Source organism: Conger conger, chromosome 3, assembly GCF_963514075.1.
Source record: "Conger conger chromosome 3, fConCon1.1, whole genome shotgun sequence".
In the NCBI taxonomy this organism is placed as follows: domain Eukaryota; kingdom Metazoa; phylum Chordata; class Actinopteri; order Anguilliformes; family Congridae; genus Conger; species Conger conger.
The window spans coordinates 39,265,875-39,292,814 of NC_083762.1; the positions used below are offsets into that span (position 1 = coordinate 39,265,875).

The 26,940-nt window shown below is 40.4% G+C and overlaps 1 protein-coding gene across 5 annotated transcripts in view; it reads left to right on the top strand.

Annotated features, from left to right (window-relative positions):
* Positions 1 to 26,940, top strand: part of cobll1b (cordon-bleu WH2 repeat protein-like 1b) — a 58,985-nt gene that overhangs the window by 24,992 nt on the left and 7,053 nt on the right. For all 5 annotated transcript variants that reach the window (XM_061236591.1, XM_061236593.1, XM_061236590.1 and 2 more), the window contains 7 exons: positions 6,802 to 6,990; positions 14,174 to 14,378; positions 17,542 to 17,767; positions 17,997 to 18,038; positions 18,218 to 18,315; positions 19,130 to 19,360; positions 20,090 to 20,201. In XM_061236591.1, coding sequence (XP_061092575.1) covers positions 6,802 to 6,990; positions 14,174 to 14,378; positions 17,542 to 17,767; positions 17,997 to 18,038; positions 18,218 to 18,315; positions 19,130 to 19,360; positions 20,090 to 20,201 — 1,103 coding nt within the window. The remainder of the gene's footprint in view (positions 1 to 6,801; positions 6,991 to 14,173; positions 14,379 to 17,541; positions 17,768 to 17,996; positions 18,039 to 18,217; positions 18,316 to 19,129; positions 19,361 to 20,089; positions 20,202 to 26,940) is intronic.

The following is a 26,940-nucleotide window of genomic DNA, read 5'->3' on the forward strand; positions in this document are numbered from 1 at the left end:
ATTTCCAATTTGTTCCTACATTTTTCATTAATGGGCTGATGTCTCAACAGAACCAAAAGTAAGGGTATGTATCAGGTGGAAATAGTATTGGGAAAATCTTTCTAAAACGCACATAATATTGATTCTCCCAGTGGCAGGTAGATTTCATCAAGCTTTTTGGAATGAGAGTAGGCTATGTAAACTACAAAAACCTTGAAAATTGGGCTTCACACCCAGGACATATCTGCGTGCGTCAAGCTAGCACATGGTCTCTATGCATATATTTGGCTGCTTTCAGTCCTCTGGATATTTCTAGGTGTTCCAGAACAGTATTGTATGTGCATTGAATGCCATTGTTTATGTAACACTGCATTTCAATGGCCACTACTATGCAGGGGGAGAGAGGTGGAATGCCTAGGAAACAACCCTTTCCTGCCATAGTAAGGAGCAACAAGTTGGACATTAGCATCATAACTGAGCATTAAATACATTATTTCACCATCCTGTTTAGTCACAGTTTTTTTAATGTGAGGTAAGTCCCAAAAATGTGACCTGCTTGTGTTATTATAGTTTTTTATGGTCATGTTGATTCAACAGCTGGTGAGTTATGTCCCACACTGAGTAGCTGTAGCTTTGGGACACATTCCGTGAATGTATTCATTCTCTGTTATTGTCTAATGCATACTGTAGTTCACAATTTTGTGGTTCCTTAGAGTTGGTATTCATTTGAAATGAGTATTCCATTGGTGTCCTCCAAGGAAAATATTTACTTCCTATTAGATTTAATGGGAAATGGGTGAAGGGGTGCATCATCATTCTGAAACTGGGATATATGCATTTGTTGATCTCAAACTGAACAGAGACGTATGTGTGTTCACGCCTCAAGTGGAGGGATCTGCAAATTGTTACGACACAGTAGAAACAAATGTTTGAAAGTGAACTTGTCCTTAATCCCTTCATTTCTGCAGCTTAGAGGGGCACAAGCAGTTAAAGCTTTGTTCAGATTCCTCCCTAGAATGCCAGTGGTGTCAGGGTAAGAAATTTCACAGTGAAATTCCTTAAGCTCTAGCTCATGAGGCCTAACCTGCCACATCTGAAATACTGTAGTTTTATTTCTCCCAACAGCTGCTTCATGTTCAGTGCCCAGTATGGTTCTAAGTTGTTTATTGTGAAAGATGTACTTCTGCAAGAGTGTATTGGGGAATTCAAGCATGAATGCTGAGTGACCGGATGGAGTAATATGTCGTTTTGAGGTCAAAGTACAATAGTTCATCTGGTGATTTCCCCCCACCCCCTTTTAACAAACATTCAGGTATTTACTTTGGTTTGCTAAATCAGAAAAACAAGGTTGAGTGGAAAACAATGTAGGATTAAAGTCCAGAAGCATCCCCTGCAGGAACTCCTGTTCTCGGGTTTGATCTCTCTCTGGGAATGTTTGGATTATAAAAGCTTTTCATCCTCTGCTGGAGATCCGCTTCTCTTTCGGTAAGTTCAGTCAACATCAGTGGAAAGCTTTTTATTTGTAAAGTTTGCCTCCCAGCTGCCAGACAGACTCTTTGGCTTGAACATATCTAACATAGCTTGACTTTTCTCCCCCCCCCCCCCCTTTAAATAATCTCTCTTTGAGGTGATGTAGGGTTGTCTGCTGTGTGGTCGGTTGAATTACAGATGTACAGTACCTTGACATGAAGCCTATGATTGTACAAAGACTAGAAGTTACGTAGAAGTTATTTTTGGAGAAGTCGTTTTTTTGAAAATGTCACCCCCTACTCCTCAGGAATGTGAGGTGCTACCGACTACATACTTTTCCTTGGTTTCATTTATCAAATAACTCGTTTTCTTGACTGCCCCTTTCAAGATCCCCATCCTCTAGATAATCGTTTTGTGATTGGAATACACTGGGGAAAAAAAACAAGAAATAAGTTAGTCTTAAGTATTTTATTCTTATATTTTGACCTAAAATGGTATTACTTTAACAAAATAAGGAAAAAATAGGCACGTTGAAGATTTGCCAGTGGGGTGAGACAATTTTGCTTGACTTAAGCAAATATAAGCAAATATGCAGAAAAAGAGAAAAGAAGAAAAATGTAAGTGTCATAAGATAAGATGACAAGATTTGCCATGATGGGGTTCTTCCCAGTTTGGTGAGTGCTCTGCTTGTGTACCACATACCAAATGCTTTCATTTCTATAGGCTCTCATTGCTCTTTATGCTGTAGTATGCTGTTACATTGTATTATTTATCTTTATATATCTGGGGGGGGGGGGGGGCAAAGATGTTGCATGACGGAGAGGTATGTAGTGTCTTACCTTTTGACGATACAACGGAGTGGTTCCTTTAGCTGCTCGATTGACTAGCACCAAGGTTTTCATTTGGAGGTTTGAGATGAAAAGGCAGCAACACGTCTGAGCCTTGGGAGGTTGGAAGGTTGAGGTAAGCAGCAGCATTCTGGATAAACTGCGGCGGTGTGATTGCAGCGGCAGGGAGACCAGTGATGAGGGAGTTGTAGTAGCCCAGAACGCAGATGATGCCAATGCCAGGTCTAAGCTGAGTGGAGTGGGTGACGAGGAAGGGATGGATTGGCAGGAAGTTGCACACCTGGCATACCACAATTCATCTTCTCTCTCGACCACATGGCTCTACGATAGCAGTTTTTCCAAGGACCAAGTTGAAATATGAACCTTTAAATGAAAATTTTTCCAGTTGGCTAGCATCAATTTTCAGGTGCAAATTCTCTTAAAATGGAGACACACTGCTTTATTACTGTTTATTACACTGTTTTTATATCCATAGTTTCTCAAAAATACCGCAAAAAGTGGTATGCATAAAGAGAAGGTTTATATGATCAGTGTTATGTGGGCAATGTCTCATGGCTCTGTAAGTAATGTGTATTGAAGACACCATGGGCTAGATGTACTATACCTTTTGCAAGATTTTCAGGCGCACATATGACGCATTCTGCCCGCATAGCATGTGTCTTATGTATGAAACTGGCGCATGGGGCTGGAACCGCAGTCTGCGTGCCATGCAGGCGAGTCATTGCCAGGTGCGCTTCTCTCCTTACAGCAGATGCATTTAAGGGTGGATCGTGAAAAAAAAAGAAATGCTGTAATATACAAGTATGGGTGAATATACAAGTGTGGTTGATTAGTAAATTCAATGGGATGCATAAACGCGATTAATGAGGGTCGATTTGTGTGTGAAATTTGTCCGCCTATAAAGAGCAGGCGTAAACCGAGGCAAAAGCTAGTTGCTAATTGTAAATATTAATTAATGATTGCAGCTGACCCTCGTCAGGCTGCGTTTTGAGCTGCGAGCTTCATGTGCATAAATCTGGCCCTATGTAATTATTATTTGTAACCGCGTAGTGTGCTAATGCAAGTATTTCGTTTTCTGAAAGCAGAATAGTGTTCTTGGATGTGCTAGTACTTTTATATAAAGTAGAGTGGACAGTCTGCTCCTCCTGTTTTATTTATTTATTTATTTATTCATTTAAACTTTATTCCAATAGACAGAAAACAGATATAGGGGTATGTGGAGAGACTGTCTGTATCTATAACTGTTCAATGAACAGTTCTAGATACCGAAAGCTATCTCTATCTGTGTAGACAAAAACAAAATGGGAGTAACTTAAATCAATTTTCTAGCCTAATGTGCATTGACATTTATGTCATTTATCATCATGTATAACGCATTTATTGTTAAAGCTGTGTTTTACAATGACCGGTGATGTAAACCCTTTGGGAATAGGGATTGTTTGGAACTCTGAAATGCTTGTAACTTTGAATATGAAGTCCTTTTAATTTGAACCATTTATTGGTATGGTTACGTGCATTACTGTAGTCTTATTTTTTTTATAATTGGCTCCATTTTGTGTCTGCATTTTATTTTTTCTACATCAACTTTCCAAAAGATTAAGCATAAGGAGGAAGTATAATAGCCTGTCAGTAGTTGGTAACTATAAGTGAAAAGCGCTGCCCTGTTTGAAATATCATAGGCTGCATTCTTCATGACAATATCAAAATGTATGGATTACACTGAAACTGAAAGCTGTTTTATCCACGAACAGTGCTGCAAACTGAAAGCAATATTTCAAGAAAAGTGCTTGAAGGATCCACGAGGCAAACTGCAGGTTCAAAGCAAACTTGTGATGGTTCTAGCTATCACACCCTATGTCAGTGAAGGGACATTTAAAGGTGAGCAGCAGTCTGCAGATATGAAAATGGCTTCTGACAAAGAAGCTCAACTTAAACTGCTTCAGGCAATATTAATAAGTACATTATTTCTGTGTGCTGAAAAATACACTTAAACGTACATTTCATTGCATAGAAGAAAAGAGACTTCCTTTTGATAATACCATTCCTCCAGTATTAGCTAGTTTTAGATAAACCCAACATGCATTTCAAGCTTTTATCATAATTTAAGTCATTTCCATTCAATGCTCGCTCAATTGTGTGAACCACAGCGTCATTTTGGTAGTAACTTACCAACAAATTAAAAAAATAGGACATCTGAATATCATTGTTCAGATTTGGGAACAAAAATGGTCTGTGCATTGTCTTCCCAAGTGGAGGGGCGTGGTGGGATCTCCATATAGGAAGTAGTGTGGTGGGGAATTGAGCCCTTGGTTGCACAGAGGAATTCATATATGGGTGGAGAGTTGGCCACCCTAGTACAAAGTTTTTATGCCCTGGGCCCAATATTTCAAAACTTTTAGAAATATTTAGCCCTTTTTTGCTATTCCAGATCAAATTGATCTGGTACTGTAGGTTTTGTCTCAATCATTCTGATCCAGAAACTCAAGATCAGGGTTACAGAATTATGATTGGCTGTTTTTGAATAGATCTCTATCTGCTGGTCAAGAAAATGCAACATTTAATTTTTTTTAATTACATTTTTTTAATTTAAGGCAAACCATACTTGAATTGGAAAATGTGTAATTTGTTTTGCATATTAGGCCTATTCCTCTGCCTTATTACACAATATATTGGCCAAAGTCAGTCTAATTTCAGCATAATGCATATTAGTCCTACTCATCTGCATGAGTGAATATATTGTAAATCAGTTAATCTTTTCTCCGAGGACAGCCCTGTGTTGTCTGCACCTTTGCCGACTCGCTTATTCAATAACAGTCCCCTGTAAATTGAGAAGGATTTCTTTTGTGTAATTTCATGAGAAGTTACATTTAATTGGAATGTTATCCTTAACAATGCACCATTCAGATTGGATTAAGACACTGAAAGGATTTTTCAGACAAAGTATTTTCAGCCTCAAGGCGTAAAAAGGACATAAGTCAGAAGGGTCAGTCCTTCGGTTGGCAGATCAATCCAAAAATTAATACATAAAAATCAGAATGTCCTGCCCCATAATCTTATTTGTAGGTTCTGACATGACATGGATAGACTTGAATGGGAATGTCCTTGGCTGTGTCAGCTGTGCCTCTATTACCAACATCTGATGCAGGCAGCAACTACATGTACAGTACTTGAGTTGGGCAAAAATTGACAATTACATTTGAGCTACCAGCGAGATGTCATACCAACTGCATAATGACAAGTTAAAATGGCAAGATTTATTTTTTATTTAATATTCTTCAGAATTATTTTTGTTTGAATAGTCCAAACCTACCTGGAAACTTAAATGTCAAGTCGCACAATAGTCAGTTTCATTAACAGTGCGGGTGGTATGCTGTGTCTTTTTGTGTCTGATAGATTTATCTTGAATGTAAAACAGTGCACATCCTCCTCAGTCGGAAAGTACAAATTAAGGTATAAGAAGAAAGGTCATGCTCTTCGAGTGAAATGGAAGTACTCCTGTTGCCATTGACTCTAGTTGGTAGTGGTGCAAAATATAACACATTTCAAATATAAATCTGCATAGAAAGTCGCTAAAACTGTAAAGAAACAAACAACCCTGTAGGTCGACTCCAGTCTTTGCCCACATGTCACTGTAATGTAGCATTACCTCAAAAGGACAGGAGGGTAGCCATTAGAAAATCCGGGCAAGCTACACAAACAGCACAAATGTCTTGCATAGTACTGCTGTTGCACCATCAGGTACAGTTCAACAAGCTATTCAAGGTAGCAGAGGGCTTGCATTGTCTGTGTATGTGTACAGTGTGTTTTTATACTGTTGTGTTATTTGACAATGAAACCTTTTTGGCAAAGAGCAGGACTTAAGCTATCTGGCTGGATTTTGGCCGAATCCCTTAGAGGTGAACTGACTGCAAGGTGACGCATATCTGGAGTCATGCTGCACAGCCAGTCTGACCTTGGAAAGGCTTGCAACGTGACAACCGGTTCTAAAGCACGCTCCTCCGTCCCATGGCATTTCATAATGACTGCTATTGTACGTCGCCGAGCACATAATCCAAAAGCAAAGGCAACAGTTTAGTCTGCGTGGCTTTGGGTCTACTATTATGCACCCTTGCTGTCATTGTGTGATACCAGCAATTTTTTGCGGGGGGAAGGATCATTACCGTCTCAGCTGTTCTTCACATCACACCCTTTCCCTTCCTTCAGTGCAGAGAGCAGTGTCCTGACTGCACAGACAGGCTTCTCTGTTGATCTTGCCTGGTACTATTGAACCAACCAAGAGGACCTGAAGGTGGGGCTTGCTGAGTATTTCATAGGTTCCAGTACACCAGACAAGCTCAGTAAAGCTTGCGTATGTAGCGTGGTGCTGGGAACGGCCTGCAGCACGTAAAACCGCCGACGTTACCTCTCACCGCAGGGGAAACACGGAAATGCGGAAACGCCCAGCAATCCAGGCTACCACGCCCGCTCATGTATCGTGCCTTTTTCCTCCTCTCTCTCTCTGCAGAAAATCGACTAAAGGCAAAGCCCCTCCCCCACCTGCAGCCAAGGGCCTGAACGGCCAGAGACTGTCCCTGGGATTTCTGGGAAGCCCGCTCTCCGCCATGGACCAGAAGGAGAACCTCAATGACAAAGACCTGGACCTGACCGTGGTGCTGCCTGGAGGAGTGGAGAAAATGGCCACGGTGCCTGGGAGGTGAGAGCGCTTCCTTAGTCCCCTCCAGAGGTGCTAATGGGACTGTCCCCTGTCCGCCACAGAAGTGGACTGATCGTAATGCTGTCCGGATGGACTAGTAGTAGACGGATTGCTCAGATCGACAGATGCACAATGTAACGTAAAGATCGGTGGATCTGTACAGCACCTGGTTTAAACTGGAAGCAGTAAGTTTAGAACCAGTTTGAAAGCGGGCAGCGGTCCTGCTCTCCCATTGGTCCTGCTGGAAGCTTGCCTGTTCTGCACCCTTGAGCCATCTAAGTGAAGGTTGAGGGCTGGATTGTGTGGAAGGCATGGTTCAGATCAGACCTGGGTCAAATATGTAATTAAGTTTTGGATTCAAATACTTTTCTATGCTCAAATGATCTTGTCTGGTGCATTTGAGCCAACTAAGAGGACCGGAAAGTGGGGCTTGAAGAGTATTTCGGTTCTAGTACACCAGACAAGCTCAGTAAAGCTTAGACAAGTATTTCAATCCAAACCAATTACATATTTGACCCAGGGCTGGCCTGTTCAGCACCCTTTAGCTGTCTGAGTCGTGGAGGCTGTGGTGCAGATCAAGGATGAGAAGGGAAGATGGATCAGAAGGAGAGAATATGAGAATGCTGGTTGACTAGTGGTAATTATAAGGCAGATGTGTCTCACTGAGGAGACTGTGTTTGCATTGGGCTTAGAGGGTGAAGCTTCCTGTGAAGTTAAAGCTTGAGTAGGTGATCGTTGGGCGCGAGCAGAATCTGGGCAGAAGAATAAAGATTTTGAATGTATACAGCAGTGAAGAACCCACCCCCTCCTCTCCAGTCAGCCTCTTGGGGACGTGTGCCACAATTTTGATAGGCAGGTGAGTTTGCCTCCTGGCTGAGAGCTGCCCTTATTGTCCATGAAAGTCCATGAAAATCTCCTAACCCAGCTTTAAGGTAGAATGGTGTTGCACACTTGTTCAAGCTGGCTGTAATGTATTGTGGGATCCAGTCAGCTCTTCACTGCTTAAAGAATACATAATGGTAGAAATGCATTGTCAGATACTACTCTTGAATACAAGCATCTCATTTCTCTTTAGAGAGGAATCTGCACCCTTTGGTTCAGTAAAAGGTGCATATGGTTTGGAATAGCTTTGGTTTTGAGGAAACCAAAAGCTATTCAAATATACCAATATAAGCTATATACCTTTTTACTGTAACTGGGATATTTGTGAATTATGTTTTTACTAGTCATTACTAGCTGACCTTGCAGGATAATTTAATTGAAGATTTGCTTCCAGTCCTCTACTTTGCATTGGTGAATTAGTTTGCATGTGTATTACAAGTCTTCCCAAACATTTGCTTAAAATTCTTTCTTTACTCATTGTATTGTGTTTTATGTATTGCTCTTTATTAGGTGCCATGTTGCGTAGTTCTGTGCATTGGTTAAAATGTAAAATGGCATTCAGTACACAGGGATTTCAATTTTAGATTTTGAGTGAATTTCAATGGAGAGAATTGATGTCTTCATAGAATGTAGAGAATTTATATCTTAATTGTTCATTCGTTTTTCTTGTTTGATGCATTGTTTTGCAGTAGTTTTACTTGATTGTTCAAATGTATTTATGGTATTACATTGGTACATATTTACTATTTACCACTATAAGTTCATAGTTCTTAAGAACTCTCTTTGAGGACACTAGTAATAGACAAACTGAGGCAAAGGCACTCGGTTTTTTCTGTTGCATTTTTGTGAATAATGCAAGGACCACACCCAACACCGAAAAAACAGAAAAACGCAGCTGTCGTCTTGAAGTATGCCTCTAAAGCCTAGTATAAAGCTCACCTTGGCTAGCAAGCACAATCAAAAATCAGTTGTGTACAGTACAGTATGTGTTCCACCTTGAAACCTGTGTTCCACCTTGAAACTGGAAAGATGGCTTAAAGTTGCTAAAGCTATCAGCAAAGTTTATTTAAGATATACAGACTCTGTTGCACTCGTCACAGACATGCCAGGGAAACAGGCATTTAGACTCGTTTGCCCCGTCAAGCTATAATTGAAACCAAGATTAATATAAAGGGACTTAGCATCAAATTCTTAAATTGTCTTAAAATCTGTGTTGTCTCTGGGAACTCAGGAGTACAGTGTGCTCTTTATTGTCAGGATTTAGTTGTTGGCATTGCATGTTTAAAGCTTAAGGAGAGACTGTTGGAAGGACTTACAGAATTGCAATTAAATGCAAATTGTTCAGTTGCACCTTTCAGTGTAATTTTTCTTCTGTTAAAACTTGAGGAAAGTATTGTCATTTTATATTTGCATCTACTTTTCACAAAATCCCTAGTTTTGCATGTGATTTGTGTTAAAGTAGGTTACATATCTTCTGTACGCGTGTTGTATGAGTACATGCATGTTAGTCTTTGTCCTCGAAGTTAGTGACCCCATTTTAACCCATTTTGAAGTATTTTATTTTTGGCTGTTTTTAAATTAATCAAGCCTCCCCTGAAGCTTCCTGTCTTTCATCTTCTACTCACATTTATTATGACAATGTTTTGGATGAGAACATGTACAGAGTTGTTCGTTATGGCGAAGTTCCAGGGCCGCTGCTTTTGAGATGTGTCATTGGTCGATGCATTCGCAGCTTCGAATACCTTTTGTTCTCTGACAGCAGGAGTGCTTAAGTGCGACTGCAGATGCCCAGTTCAGTTGAGGAAATCTTGGCTCCGATTCGATGTAACCACACTGCACCTTGTTTTTGAAATTGTGTAAGAAACTTAAGCAGGTACTTTCTGTTATTTTTAGGAACCACCAAAGTTGCAATGATGCACGCAATGATTAAAACTGATGCCTCAATTTGTCGCTCCGAGTGTGTTACGATTGAGTCTAGATTAGTTCTGGTTACGGAAGTAAACATTTTATTTTATAAAGGCACCCTCGCTTGGAATGGGGCCGAATAAAGCATTTCACTATGAGTTACAACTGTGGTTGATTTCACCCATTTTCAGTGGATCAGGATTCCATGTGTTCCAGGATTTTCATGTGTGTTACATGCCTTCCCAAACATGTTGTTGCACCTATAGGTTTGAATCGATTATTAAAGTTGCCAAATAAAATGTGCTTGCGTATGGGAGCATTTGAGAATACCCAGCCTAGAATTGGTGGAGCTACCATGTTCAGCCAATCACTGACTCAGTAAATCAAACAAAGAGTAGATGCTATTGCACCTTCTGTTGGTTCAAGTCAGTAATAACATGATGGCTTCCAGAGACACCATAAAGGGGTACCGGGTATATTGTATAAACATTGTGAAGTTTATTATATTGTAATAAACTTTTGCTAAATATTATTGCCCAGTGCCTGGGAATTTCACCTGGCAACACTGATGGCTTCTTCTATCACTAGGAATAGGAATACCATGTGGGTGATGTGCCCAATCGTGTGGAGGAGGGCCAAGGAGGCAGCCTTTCATTCCAACCAATCACTATGCCAACCGATTTCACCAATTAGCACACCTTCAACCTGAGAGGAGGGAACCAAGTAGTGAAATCAGCTGCTGTAGTGATCAGTGGCACTTGATCGGGCACCCCTGCCCGATGGAATATCTGATACCCAGGGATTTTCTCTGCTGCCCGCTGAGTTGGGGCCATGGGGCTGGAAGACTTACTCTGTTGGTGCCGAGGCGCTGCTAGTGCCAGATTGTCCATAGGAGTGCATGATGAGGGGAAGAATACCCTGCTGACTGAAACCCTCCCTGCCTGCATTTAGCTCCGTGATCTCAAAACCCTAACCCGCGAGGGCTGCCGTGTATTCTGGTCTTTGGGTTCCCTTCACTTACGTGCTTAATTAAATTATTGATTGGCTGAGTCTGCACACCTTGTTAAGGCTTCAATTGAAAGGGTTGAAAGGATTGGCAGAAACCAGCGGAGACTGCAGCCCTACTGGCCTGTAGTTTAAGGCCGCTGTTTTAGCTGGACCATTACATTACATTACATTACATTACATGTTATTTAGCTGACTCTTTTATCCAAACCGATTAGACTAAGTTAATTAGACTAAGCAAGAGACAATCCCCCCTGGAGCAGTAGGGGGTTAAGAGCCTTGCTGAAGGGCCCAACAGCTGTGAGGATTTTAACCTGGCCACCAACCTCGTGGGTCCTAGGCTACAGGACTGGTTGAAACACAATACTTTCCTCATGCTCTGATGACTGTGCTTTCACCCAGAAATTTCCCTCTGTGTTATGTGCTTTGGCTGACAAGGTTCATGGTATTTTAGCATTTTGTATGCAATTACAATGGATAGAGATTGTTTTATGGATGTCTTGGCTAAGGTGTTTTCTTTCTGGGTCTGTTGACCAGTGCACATGAGCAAAGTGTTACATGTCGAGCCTTGAGAAATGATTTGGGTGTCCTTTTGCAAGTATTTAATTTATCTCCCACCAAGGGTTCAGCAGAGCCTTTATTTCAAGCCATAACTAAAAAATATAATACAATTTATTGCAGCAGTCATTTCAGTTAAGTTGTTCAATTACCATGTAATCCAGCAGCACTATGCTTTTTGACTCTTATGCGCAGATTCTCTTGTGTGTTAGACTGTGTAATAATACATTCAAATGTCCCCCAAGACCACATAAAATAGTTTCTCTTCGAAGAGCTGAAGAATGTTTTAACCTGATCTGCAGTGTTAAAATGGCTATAAAAAGCAAACAAGAATTTTGCAGCAATGATTTGGAAATAAAAATGTGTGTGAATGTAACACTTGCAAATGCCCAGCGCTTTGATTGTTGTAGTTAAATGTTAGTATTGTCAATTGATTTACTATCTCGTCTTTCATAGATTGATAGTGGTGTTTGGAAACCAACTCTCTCTTGGACTCATCTAAATTAGGAACTGACAGTCTTTTCTGTGTAGGGTGTAGTGTTCTGTCTGTGCTGTGAATCCCCCCCCAATGTTTTGGGTATGCACTCATCAGATGCTGGAGTTTAATGGAAGTTTTAATTTTAATTGTTAACCCAACCCACTAGATGAGGTCCTGCAAGATTCAAGGTGTCAGTGTACTTTATAAGAAGGTGAACTTGGCTGAAATCAAACCACAGCCAAAATACAAATGTGTGTGTATGATATTTGCGGCTTTTGACTGGGTTCCCTGAAGGAGAATAAACTTTGAAAGATGGAATACAAATTTGAAGAGATTGGACATCGGTTTGTCTTGCGACAATGTCCTAAGCTCATTCAATGCATTGATGTTGGGTGTGGTGTACTACTCCAAAACCTTGAATAAAGCCCAAAATATTTTTAATGGTACTCTGGAGCAGAACACCAAGTTCCCCTTTTAGTTCAGGAGGCTGTTTTTTCAGAAGATAATGTCTTTCCTGTGGGAATACCCCTCTGATGTTCTGCAAACATTGTCCTGCTTGGATGTAGCTTTCACCACATTCATAATATGCTTATGAAAACATGCTTTAAAATGCGTGTCAGTTTGGGTAACCTCCTTTAAAAAGAATATTTTTGCTGACCAATGCCTCCAATAAATCCTAGTTTCTCATGCAGCCTGTCATACCAGTTTTTCCGTATGCTTTTTGACAAAAGCAGGAATCGTGTTTTTTCAAAGCCTGTGTCCATCACAGACTGTTGTTTATGTTTTTTGCATCTTAGTGTTGAGATATTGTAATCTTAACCAGTCTCAAAAGGTGGTGGACCAGCAGGGTATCTTTATTTCTCTTGTAACAGTGTCATTTTGTTCTGTTCTAATGAACACTTAAACACTTGTCTGTAATTATACCATTCGCTATGTGTGTGGCAAGATTTCCAAATGATTGGTTTTTTGGAGTGGCTACAGTGGACGATAACTGCTGAAAGTCTGACAGGGTAGGCTATTATTTCTTTATGTCCTCTGTGTACATTTTTCACCCCAATAATAATAATAATAATTTTATTTATAGAGTTTTTCAAGGTAGTAGTAGTACTAATGCTTAAATTGACTGTGTCAGCGAACTAAGAACTGAGTTAAGTTTTGTTCAGTCGTTACCGTGTGCAGTAAAGAAGTAAAACGTTTTTCAGACGAGTCAGTGAGTTAAGACTCCTTCAAGCTTCTGTAGATGGAGTGACACAGCTGTCTTTTTCAAGCTGTAATTCAGTACCTCAGTTTGCTAGCTACTGCTATCTGTAACTACATTTCAATAAGTGTCCGAAATAACTACTACAACTTTCCCATTCACAAAAATGTAATTGATGCACAATACATCAGATAATCCGGTCTTCATACTTGTACATGCAGATTGTTGAAAATTGAAAGGAACATTTAATTTGGCTCTATATGCTGTGTCTTAATTATGTTTATTGTGATAGGCATACATACTACCAATTAAACCTTTATTTCATAATAATTCCCAACATTACATCAACACTTTGCAATGAACTGTGGGAGCTTGAGCCAGGAAGAACACTGAAATGACTGCTTACACACAAACTCTGAAGTAGCTTTAACAGTGGGAACCTTGCATTGACATGCCAAATAACTCAATTGACAGGACATGTAGCTGCATATGTGCAGATGATTAATTTAGAAATCGTGTAGAAAGGGACAAGTGGCGGAGAGCTGGAATGTCAATGTGTCATATATTTTTTGTTGAGCAGGAGAATGGTTGCCAACAGGTTTGTTTTGTCTTAGGAATGCTCAATTTTCATGCATGCTATTGCATGTAATATATTCTGGATCACAGCTGCCCAGCCCTGCTCACTCCAACTGTAACAAAGCACACATCATTCAAAAACTGGAGATCTCATTGAGCTGCTAATTACTACAATCAGGTGTGCCAAATTATTTTGAAATGAAAACCTACAGGACAGGGTTGGGCAGCTCTGGATACAGTATGTGCATATATTTTTGGGTGAATTTTCCCACCGTAATATGTATTTGCACAACATGCTTTGAGACAAACCTTTGCCTGAAAAAGAAATTCGCTCTGTAGTTAATGATAATTGTTTAGGAAGTGTACACCATAAAGAAAAGACCCTGAGAAGTGGTTTGCCATATTCATCATGCTGATGAATACTGATGAATTCCTATCTCCACAAAAGTTCATAAAGTAAGGACCCTGCTGAGGGTGTTCCAGGTGTCACTCACAAGCACGTGGGTAATATTAATCAACAGTATGCAGCCATTTTTCTAACTTGTTTCCATGTGTTCCTGTCCTCTGTGGTCTTCTTTCAGCAAGCCGATGATGGACCTGCTGGTCATGTTGTGTGCAAAGTACCACCTGAACCCATCCGGGCACACCATCGAGCTCGTCTCCACAAACCGAAACCACATCAAGTTCAAGCCCAACGCTTTGATAGGAACCCTGGAGGCCGAGAAGATCCTACTGAAGCCCAAGGGAGTGGACGAGAAGAGCAAGAAGATGCCGCAAATGCCTGAGGTAAATTTAGGCATCGCTAAAAAAAGCTGTCTATAAACTCTCTCAAGCCTCAATTTCTATTGATTGCACCCTGAGAATGATGGTGACCAGACTGGTTTTGCCCGAAATGTCCCATGTCAGCAGTTTTCTTAAAAAACATTTTTAAAAAAAGAAGAAAAAAAAGAACTGAAATGTCCCAGTTTTCAGCCTTTGCCCAAAACTGGCATTTGCTTACAGCCACAACTGGCACTTGTGATGCTGAATCACAGTCACATGGCCTTACCATACTGCAGGGTTCCTCTTTGAACGAGCGGATCTGCGGTCAGGGTTTCCTGCTACTGTCTGCGGTAGGGACTCTGGGTAGAGAAGCCCTATCCCTAGAGCGCACGCCAGCCTCATCTGAAACAGAAATGTTTCTCAAAAGCCATGAGTCACTTGTTCAGTTAAGACAACCGCTTCATATAATTTTTATTTTAGCAAGCCATTATTGCAGATGTTGGGTTTTTTTTTCCTGCTTGATTAGTCATTATGGAAAAGTGGTTTGAATAGTAGCTGCATTGTGCTGTGTATGTAAAATGTGTCTAGGATTTTTAGCATTTGGTCACATTGAGAATTATTGTTAATTATTATGTGATGTTATTCTGAATGGATCAAATTGAGCTTCAATGTATGACAGCCAAGAAACTCAGCCCTTCCTTGGTTACCAAAGTTTAGTACCATTCTACTTTAATAGACTTTAATACTTTAATAGAATAATAGCACCGGTAAACATTTATTTTGCACAGCTCCTGACTGGTCAATTGAATTAAATTCTTATCAGTCAGAAATAAAATGTACTGAGGCTAAATTAAATTGCAATTAGGCTCAAATTCATTTTCATGTTCCAGTGGGGCAAGTTCAAATGTTTGACAAATTTCAGGTTGAATGCTCCTTTTTGGCACTTTACCAGGCAGCCCTAAGAGATGAGGCAAAAGGTGTTGACAATAGCTTTCTTTAGGGGTTCTAATGCACGACATGCCACACACCAGGTGAATTTATACAAGACATACCGATCAGTCCTGGGTCAACTGCATCATTTATTCAAATACTATTCTTTGATCTTGCCTGGTGAAATAGAGCCAACCAAGAGGACCAGAAGATGGGGTTTGCGTGCATTTCATAGATTCCAATACAACAGACAAGCTCAGTAGAAAAGTATTTGAATCCAAAACGATTATGTATTTGACCCAGGTCTGGTACTGAGGTGGAAGAGATTGAAAATGTAGGACAGAGGTGTCCAATCTTATCCTAAAAGGGCCAGCGTGGGTGCAGGTTTTTGTTTTAACCCAGCAGTAACACATCTGATTATACTAATGAACTAATCATGGTCTTTAATCAAGACCTTGATGAGTAGAATCAGCTGTCTTAGTCCTGTGCTAAAACAACAACCTGCACCTTACACACACCGGCCCTTTCTGGATAAGATTGGACACCTCTGATGTAGGGAATATGCAGGCTTGTACAGACACTGAACATGCAGGAAATGGATAGCGACTTGGAAAAAAAGAAAAAAAAAAGAAAAGTCGAGTCATTTAATACCGTTTTTTCTCCTGCACTATTTATCATGAACTTAGTTGTGTGCTTGACTTGCGCTTGCACAGACATCTCCATCCTAAAGATTATACATCATCTGCCATTGCCCATTGACTGCTCATGAAGAATCCACAAGCTCTCTCTGTTAGGTCCTGAGGTCCTGGTGCAATGTCTCAGCAAATACCCCTCTTTCAAAGTCACCAAGGGCTCCTTATTTTCAGCCATGTTAGCCGTAATTATTGGTACCCTGTGCCTGCTGAGCTGTCATTTGCTTAATGAATGGATGATGTACATCTGTGGCCTCTTATTTGCATATACTTGTTCTTCATTTATCCATTGTTTCTGTTTTTGCCCATTTATGTCTTCATTGTTACTGGCATTTATGCAGTTACCTCCACTACCACTAGGTGGAGCAGATTGTGATTTTCTCAGGCTTTTTCATTTTGCTTATTGTCCATAAGGTGTCTCTGGTAACCAAAACATTTTGATTAACAGGCACTAGTACATTTTTTTTGTCCATTATTTGACTAAGTCATATAAGTCATCAGATGATTACTAATGAGATGTATAACCAGATCTAGTCACATCTTGCTCTTTAACCAAGAAACTGATCATCTAAAAAGGGCTGATGGTATCTGCAGATTATGAGTGATTATTGAGATTGTTAAACAGTATCGGCATTTTTTAAGATGGGAACGTTTGAATTAAAATGCTTTTGCAATGTTGTCTGTCCGACAGCCACACTCACAAGAACATTATTGACCAACATGATCACTGAGGCATTCATAGTGCAAAGGTTGAGGTGGAGGCAGCAATCAAAAAAAAAAAAAAAAGTCACTTTTTATCTGCTCATTTGATTAATTCAGAAACGGTTACCTATCGTAATCATGGAAACTGATATTTTACCCCTGTGCTGTGAAGCAGAACTGTTACTTAACTTAAGGAAGCAAAATATTTTTATCAGCATTTGTGTACTTGTTACCATCAACTCAGCAGATACAGATATTGTCATTGCCTGCCCTACATTTTTGTTCTCATTGTTGTTCTTATCTTATCAAGTTCTTTTTAGCAAAAGTGAACTATAGAAGGAGTCACACTATAGAAGGAGTTAATGCCTGAAAATGGTTTGCAAAACTGATTGTTCTATGGACCAATTTCTACAGTTTTTCAGTATATACATTTCTGTATATTTTGGCCATTGGGGTAATGAGTCTTTCTTTTCTGTTTCACTGCACAGGGCAATCCTTTCTTCTATCATCACTTTTTTTATTTGTGTTCGGCATGGTTCTGTCACATCTCTAAATTAATGTCGATAAACTGCATTTTTTGAAATATATTAACCGGAATTCAAACCCTATGTACCACTACGATGTGTAGCTAATGGCTGTACAAATTCATCTTTCATTTTCTTTTCTGTACTTATGTACTTTTCAGGTTCAAGTGTTCTCATGACTCATCTATAAAGGCCCCCAGTTTCTTATTGCAAGACAATCTGCTCTTTATTATGAGGGTGATGTGTGCTCTGCAGGGTCTATAGACGCAATTTGTTGATCGTAAGGCGAGGCCAGAATGTTCACATAGTGACTTGTTCTTCTTTTTTTCTTTTCTCCAGGCTACCGTCCGCCTTGTCATAAACTACAAGAAAACACAGAAGACAATTCTAAGAGTCAACCCTCGAGTCCCCCTTGAAGAGCTCATGCCTGCAGTTTGTGAAAAATGTGAATTTGACAAAAAGACCTCTTTTTTATTGCGAGATTTCCGGTCAGAAGAGCCTCTGGACTTGACGAAATGCCTCAATGACTTTGGCTTGAGGGAGGTCTATGCAAGGGATACTAAAAGTAAGGGACTGTACTTTGCTGTGGCCATTCATATCATAGTCAGCTTGATATTACTGTATTGGTATTCTAGTTATTATACGCATTGGATTTGATTTTAACTGTTTGTTAAATGAGCAACATTCATTTCTATATTTTTTGATATAACTTAGAATGAAACTCATTCAGGCAATGTAAATGCAGATATGATATTGTGTTTGTGCATGATTTTAACTTCGTCATCTTTTAACAGGTGTTAACTCGCCAGAATTTCCATCCTCACCAATATATGAAGGTAATATGGTGCAGTTCCTGATTTATGCACATGAATATAGTAATTAGTAATTTGAGTAATTACTGCTTTTAATGTTGAAATGTGAATAGACAGCTGTGCTTGATTTCAACTGTGATGTTTGATTTGCAAGCTCTTTTGTGAGACTGTCCTGATTAGCTTCCTGTATCTTCCTACCCTAGGCAATCGAAGTCCATCATACAAAAGCAGATCTTTCAAGGAGAAGGAAAACAAAGGATTGTTCAGCATGTTTCGAAGAAGTAAGAAGAAGTCGGGCCAGGTGCGTTTTGTACTTATTATACCCATGCCGTGTAGATGTCATGTAAAACTCACAGTCCTGTGAAAGTAAAATCTTATATTCTGCCACCTCTTGTGAGTACTCTATAATTTAAGTTGAGAGGAAATGAACTGTGCTTTTTGTGATCTTTGGTCAACACAGCTAGCTCAATTCAACTGTTATAACAGTTGAACAGTCCCTGTTCACAGAGCGCAACTGGCTGCATGAAAAAGCAAGCTTATGAACAAAAATAATTACTCGTCTACATTTATACACATTTAAACATGCAACTTGTCCTTATTGTCATAGATTAAATTTTATTACAGCAACATGTCGAAATATGAAATTTAACACATGTTCAAAGGTGTACCATCATTAATTTCAACTTTTCCCCTCACTAACAACAAAGGCCGCTACATTTGAAGCTTCCCTAATTCTCCCTTCACAAATTGACCTCACATGGGCGCAACCACGTTGGAGAGCCAAGTATAGTTTATGAAAATGAGAACAGATTTTTTGTGATAATTTATGATGGCAGAACATTTTTTATTGATTGTCTTAACATTTTATTTGGGGGGGTGGGGTTGTACTGCCCAGTTATGACCACCTCTGTATCCTCCAGCAGGTTACACCCTTAGTCACAGGCATCAGAAGTTTCAGAATAATTCGGTAGAACCACGCTTAGTACCATTCATTCATTCATTCATTCATTCATTCATTCATTCATTATCCTAACCTGCTTATCCTGAACAGGGTCGCGGGGGGGCTGGAGCCTATCCCAGCATGGTTTGATCATCACTGTGCTTGTTGTTTAAAGGCGGTGAGCATGAGTGCGCCCACGTCCCCGGTCCTGAGCAAGCCGAGGCCGATGAGCATGCCTCTGCTTGGTGCCAGTGCGTCTGTGTACAACTCAAACGCCACGCTCTCCGACGTGCCAAAGAAGAGACGGGCTCCCCTGCCGCCCACTATGGTGCTACAGAGGTCCATGTCCAACACCAGCGATCCCCAGACAAACTCCCCAAATGAGTCCTTCACTGATGGAGAACGAGTGAGTAGAGTTTGCTTGCATTAGCTTGCCCCCCCATCTTGGGATGAGGACTGAGGGATGTCTTTAGCCAGACAGCTGATTTGATGCGATGCATACGGGTGAATCGGTTTGAATGTTTCTAATCAGGCTGTAGAGTGCAGGGGTCACCAATCCTGTTCCTGGACATCTACTGCCCTGTTAGTTTTAACCCCAACCTCAGCAAAGCACACCACATTCAACAGCTAAAGATCCTGTTGAGCTGCTAATTAGTAGAGTCTGGTGTGCCGAATTTGGGTTTCAATGACAACCTACAGGACGGTAGATCTCCAGGAACAGGGTTGGTGACCACTGCTGTAGAGGGTGTATGGAATCACGGTTAAAATTGTATTGGCTGTTTTAAGTAAAACAAATCTCCATTCACATCGCCCTTAAAAGGGTCCCTCATGAAGATTTCATCACATGTATTTCAGGTGGGCATTGATCTTGTCTTTAGCACTTTAGTTGCAAAGAATTTGTATGTGCCTTCAATCCATTGAGAGGACCTTTTGAATTTGACTCTGGGGGCACTCACAGCTTAGGATCAATCAAACCTCTTGACTTCACATGTAGGAGACGTCTGAGATGAGCCGAAAGTTGGTCTAAAGGTTTAGTGGCGGGTTGGCTTCCGGGATCATTCGGAGGTTCCTCTTCTGGATCAGTCAATGGTTTATCTCCAGGATTAATCGAGGGCTTTTTGTCATTGGTGTGTAGGTGGTGTCTGGGTTCCGTCGAGCGTCCTCCAAGAGGAAGGCACCACCGCCCCCTCCCTCACCCTCTGCCATTTCCAATCAAGACGTATTCCTGGAGGACGGGAGTATTAAAGGTTGGTCTGGACACTCCGTAACCATCATCTTGTTAAAACTGCATTCATGGGCTTCATACCCCTCATTGCATATTCATCTGCTCCTGTGCTAAATGGAGAATGAAGAAGCAGAACTTATATTGCCCCCTAGTGGCTGGTGTGAAATATGTCAGATTTTTCTTTGTAATTCATAGTTTGTCATTCTGTTTGACAGTTCTCTTGGCCCACCATCTACTGTTTCTTCTACTTATTAATGGCAGTGTTTAACCATGAAGTAAGACCCACTTGTGGTGAAAAACAATATTTGTGCTGTTATCATTGCAAAAGTTAAAAGAAGATGATAATTGGACATAATGAATTTTGTGAATAAAATGTAAAAGTATTTTTTGTGTGATAAATTGGGGAATAATCAATAGTTTTGTTATTACTGTTATTACAAAAAGCACTAAAGATGTGATTGATTACTGCTTGGGAATGTATTGAAGACTTTTTTGGCGCCGAGCAAACCCAAGAGTCAGAGGCACTCCATTAGCAGCAAGGGTGCTAATTAGCTTGCAAGACTAACTCAACAGCTAAAGCGCCCAGGATTTCAGATTGAAGCTGCACTTCTTGCCTAGGTCATATTTGCATATATGTAATGTATTTTGAGGGCCAGATGGCTATCAGTATGGGGATGAATATTGGAGCATTGCGATGCTTAATAACTCACTTTCTGTTTGTTCACACAAGTACACTCTCATAGTTTTTTCCAAAGCTCTCCTGTCTCTCACATGTTTTTATTTTCCAACATAGACATTCCTTGAATTTATTCGGATAGACCAGGTTTATTTTGGTGTCTGTTCCTGTTATGTGTGCTGCTGAAGTCTTCTAGTTTTTGTGGGCAGAGCCTATTATAATAACATTCATTTTATTTATCCCATAAAGTTCAATGGGAATTTCCTGGATTGAATGAATCAAAATCGCCTTGTCCCAAACTTTGGTGTTAGCACCAGATTTGTATTGTGTAGACTATGGGTCAATCCTCTGTATAAATTCCCAGGCTTAAACGCTTACTCTTAGCATATCATATTTTGTGTTATGTTTCCCGGTGAAGAGGCTGAAGTATGAAAGATGTACTCACAATAGTTTGTGCTCTGGGCGTCACAGATAAGACACTGACCCCGCAGGGCTTATCTGACATCTTTCGTTTCCTAGAGGGGTGTTTGTTATTGTCCATTCCTTGTCGGATGTTTTCAAACGTTCCCTTTCTTCCACCCTGCAGACCTGGAGTCACGGGAAGGGGTGGCATGAGCTTGCCTTCCCCCCCCTCGGGTGTGTCACCTCCCCCAGACTTCCTGTCCCCTCTGACTGCTCCGCCCTGCCGCTCAGCCCTCCGAGCGTCTCTCCGCCTTGTGTGGTGGCCTCTCTTCCTCCTCTGTTTTTCTGTCATTTTCTAAGAAAAACCTGTTCTTCCCTGCCATGTTTTTGTCCTGTTGAATGTTTTCTTCTTCTCTGTTTTTAATGTTTTTCTTTGTGCTTCCATTCCATTGCTTCAGCAGACTGTGAATAAGGTTTATAGTTTTCAGAAGGTGTGACCAAAAATGGTCAAGGAAGCGATGGCTCAATTTCTATTGTGCAAAGAGCTTGTTTTGGCTAGAAATCTCAGTGTTTGCTAGGTTTTAAAAGGCTTTTAAATGTGCCTTGGGTCACTTAGCAATTGTGTTTGGTCATTTTTACAGATACTCCATATAAAAGACCATTTTTTTCTTTAGTGCAGCCTTTTTGATACCCTATGAAAGCAGGGAAGCGTTCTTCAGTATTTGCCCTCATGGGTTTAAAAGCTGTTTGTCGCACAGTTGCTGCTGAGGAATCTAGGGCTAAATGGAATCATTGTATTTGTGTGAAAATTTGTCATAAGCATATGACTTAACGAGTCATTTTGGCTGTATTACAAAGCTCTCATGCTTCAAATCCAGAGCAAATCAGTGTGGATTGCAAAGCGTTTTACTTTTTACTTACACAAGACAATAAAGTGTTATTTTCTTAACAATTTATATTTTTTCTTTTTTTAAAATTTTTTATTCTCCGCAAACTTTGATTTTTGAATCATAATGAAAGAGTTGTCCCATTATTGCAGTGTCACAAAGAAGTGTAGGCTAATAAACTGGCCAAAACATCTTTTCACTCTGCAGTTCACCAACTGAGCTGTGGACTTTCTCAGATGGTGAACTGCACAATTCTATAGCTGGCAAAGATAGCCCTCATAATGAACTCAAGGGCCAGACATTTCGATTGTGATTGGAACAGGGGGGCTTATTTGAGATTGGAGGCCAGGAGGACTAAATTTAAACAGTGAATGCATAGAGGCTGAACAAACCATCCACATCTGATGCGAGAACATCCACTGTGACTATAGCAGTGAGCAGCACACACCCTGTATTGAAAATGAGTTTTTCCACAAACTAGGCTGCACTACTTCACAGCCCAATTGAATTGATTATTTTGATAGAACGTTTGTGGTGGGGCTATTTCTGGCCCACTGCCCTCGAGTTCGTAACGTGCACCAGATCAACCGGAGAAGCCCATGTTGGTCACAGATGAGGTCTGGAACATTGCACTGGAATGGTCAACATTTCACCTTTGCATTTGTTATTTAGCTGATGCTTTTTATCCAAAGCGTCTTATAGTTGATGAGACTAAGCAGGGGCAAATACCCCCCCTAGACTAATGTGGGGTTAAACGACTTTCTCTAGGCCCGACAGTTGTGCTGGTCTTAATGTGGCTACACCAGGGTCTGAGCTACCAACATTTTTGAGAAACACCTTCTCATCTCAAACTCAGGCCACATCGCCGCACTGATAAAGAGTCTCAGCCTAACAAGTTATCTGGTGGCAGACTTGGATTTAAATAGTATTTGTTTTGGATTCAAATACTTTTCTGTGCTTTATTTGTCTTGTCTGGTCCATTTGAGCCTCCTAGGAGGAGCGGATGGGTGGGGTTTACACTCTTAGGATTATCTCATTTGTTCCAGTACACCAGGCAAGCTTAGTCAAATGCAGAAAAGTACTTGAATCCCTTTGAATCCTGTGACAATGGTGTACGTGTTTCCTGTTTGGTGGACCAGCTATGAGTAAAACGCCTCGTCACCCTCTCGCATTCTGCACTGTTTTTATCTCATTTTCATTCCATCCTCTCTCCAGCTTTCCTGCAACTGCCTTTTATCTTGGAAAAGCTCTCCAGTTTATTCTGCTGATGTGTGCATGTCCACCGGGGTAAGGTTGTGAGAACAGCCAAGTTTGATTTATTTATTTATTTTATTTGGCCTTTATTTAACCAGAGAAGTCTCTTGAGATCACTAATCTCGTTTCCGGGGGAGACCTGGCCAAGACAGCACAGAAGTTAAATCTTAAGCTTGGACTTTGCTCCAGCATACTCAAACCGACGTTTTGGATTGATTCGGGAATCTTAGGAATTTTAAGTCAGTCATCTTAGAATCTGCCAAACGCAGTAGTTTTGAAACGTACTGTATGTCCTCATTTGTTGTGTATAAATAAAATCATAAATCCGTGACCAATAACTTCATTGTACACCATAATGGACAAGTGGTTAATCTCGCATGGCGTTTGAGTACGATATTAATGTGTTGGTGATTATGCACCGTTTGTTGCATTTATGTATGAAACGAGTGGGCAAATGAAGTTCATTATATTTTTTGCGTCGCCAACAGCATGTAAAAATGTGCGATGCAATGCAGTATTTGCAGGGTTCGCCTCGCTTTGCAATTTGCACTTCTATTAATTGGTGCCCCAGCAACAAGCCTGTCTAAAATCCATTTATGAAACTGAACATCCAGACTTTATCCCAAAACATATCACAACAATCTAGTAGGGCTAACCGAGATAGTGACATATAAGATATAGGGCCCAGTTGTGGCTATGATTGGTACTGTAACAACAGATATGCAGATTAATAGATAAACACAAGATTGTTGTCCTTCAGAGATTATGAATGCCTTCAGTGTAATGTAGTGCAGTTATTATTTTTATTTTTAATTTATTATTATCAATCTCAATAAATGGTATTTTATACCATTATAAATAATGAAAATCACTGTGCTTAACACAATACTGAAAAATACAATGGATGATTTATGTTCGGTCATAATGGTGCCTTGTTTATGGACGTAACCTGAAACACCCCCTTTGGAATGGGCTTTGAAACATTTTTTTATGACTGGATCAGTGAATAATCCAAGAACGAGCCAATCTGTTCATACATAATAAAGTCATTCCTTTGATTCAGTGTCTTGCTAGTATTTTATAAAGAAAATCGTATCACTCCCCACAGACCATTTTTGTGCATTAGTCCACTCAAATCTGATATTGCATTTACAAGCATACGCTGCCATTTTAATGTTGAGCTTGACCATGTGTTCATCATCTTTCTGCATTTCCTTTAGAGTGTGAATTTACTGCAGCTTGAGGTTTTATCTGATCTTGTCTGTCGTGTTATACTGTAATTTACTTTTCTGGAGCTGCACCTTTTCTGCTCTTGTGAGCATTTAAGCTCATTGAAGTCTCTGTTCAGTACATTACTGTACATCTGACAAGACGCAGCAAAGCAGGGTGAACTATAGGAACTTCCTCTGGTAACAATCTTATGTTTGAGGCATTGAAACTGAACTCAGTTCATTTTGATCTTAACCGAAAAAAGAATAATCAAAAGGCTTAATTTCCATTGTTTGCTTGCGCTTCCCTGCCGACCCGAACCCAACGAGGAACGCGGTCCGATTCCATGCATCTGAAATCAAATTGCTACATAATTTTTCTACACATTATTTCACTTGATGCAAACCTAAAACTAAAAGTAGATCCTGTCTGTTATTATTACTGTTTTTCATTGGAAGCTCCATTTGCCAATAGGGCTATTGCATCACTTCTGCCCAATGGGTTCACGATCAGTTAGGCCAGGCATGAGTTCATGTATGGATAGATCGAAAGTACAATTACAAGGTTTAGTGAAAACACAACTTCTGTATGTAAAAACCCAGATGCAGACGCTTACAAAAGTCATGTGCACTTACATAACATCTTGAATGAATGCAAACATGGATACATATATACACATATTGCATACCATATGTCACCAGAGCTGTACCCATGTTGATCAGTGGTTCACAAACTCAGCCCTGGGGACCCATGGTGTAACAGTTTTTTTAAGATCTTTCTTTACTTTTGTCCGTGAACTTAAAGGTATACTATGCAGGACTTTCACCTTTAAAATATTATAAAAGAAACATGCTCAGTCATTACTGTGATACCCTGGATGAACCTGTGTCAGTGTTCATTTCTGCCCAATACCATGCGTATCTGAAAAGAATGTGTCCAATACGTCCAATACACAACTAATATGCCCTATGGTCCAATAGTAGGAGGAGGGCAAGAGGAGGCGTGTATGGATTAGCTACTACAGTGGTAGGCTGGTTTTGCGAGAGATTAGCCTTGGTGGCTAACCATTAATCAAGTGGCTTGCCAGTGTTCAGTAACTTTAATTAGCTGCCACGTTATAAACAAAATAATTTATATTTTGTATGTCAGCTGGCATATTGGACTGCGGCTTTCTTGGCTCATTACAGCACATGGTCATTTGCAACAGCAAGCCAGAACATGAGCCAGAATGATCTTGGTGGTGTAGGCGGGGTTGGGAATGGGGTGTAGATGTTTTTTGTGTGTAAATACAAGAGAGAAGCAAGGGCAGAAATACAGGATAGTGTACCTCTAATTTGACATACTGTCCTTTGGTCTGTCTTTGAACTCCCAAGGACCAAGTTTCAGCATTTAGGATCCTAAAGATCTCACTTGCCAGTTTGAATCACTTGATTCCTGTAGATTACATTTTTATCTTCTCGCACAGCTCATTAGAGAATGAAGGCAAGATCCAAAAGCACCAAAAGGTATTTGAATCCAGAACGAGCACGTATTTGACCCAGCTTTGCTGTCTTTATGGCAGTTTACTGTGCCGTCCAGTTGGGAGATCAGAGCCCCAGCAGGCAGGAGCTGTGCCGCATAACCACAGAGCCTGCAAACAAACCCGGCTCTTTATTCCTCTGTGATTTGAAGTCCTGAAGGGAGAGCTGCTCGACAGCTCCCTCATTCTGAGACATCTTAATGAATCCCTAGTCACACGGAGAGGAAGAACAAGAAACGCACGCAAACACAGGCCAGGGGCACTTGATAGCCATTTTCGGTAATGAAGTTTGCAGCGCTCATTTGGTCCCTCTTTGATTGCATTACGTAATGCTCTCAAGTAATCAGTAGATGGAGAAAGCATTCATTTTCCTATTTGAAGGATTATTGCCTACTCGGATGGATGGTGCAGATGGATGGGTTGTAAGTACTCCTTCAGAACTCGATCTCATTCACAGTCCATCCCATTTGATGTCTTAAGTGGAACAGCCCGTTTCAAAATGGCTGAGGTCTCCACGGGGACCTCCATTTTCCGATACCATCATAATTTAGGCGGCAATTTGCAGCCTATACCATTGTTGATTTGGTTAACTCTCTCTGTCCCAAGCCCAATATGAAGTGGCTCTAGGGGTTTTGGCTTTGGTTGAAAAAAAAAAAAAAAGAGAAAGTTGAGAATTTTGTAGGGTTTTAATAGGGGCTCAGAACAATAGTATAGCGGTTATTTTGATAGTTTGAAATGGTGTGAGATCCAGACTTAAAGGGTTAATTGCTGGTATGTATACATGGTGAAGTTTGTCATTGTGTGTACCTGTTTG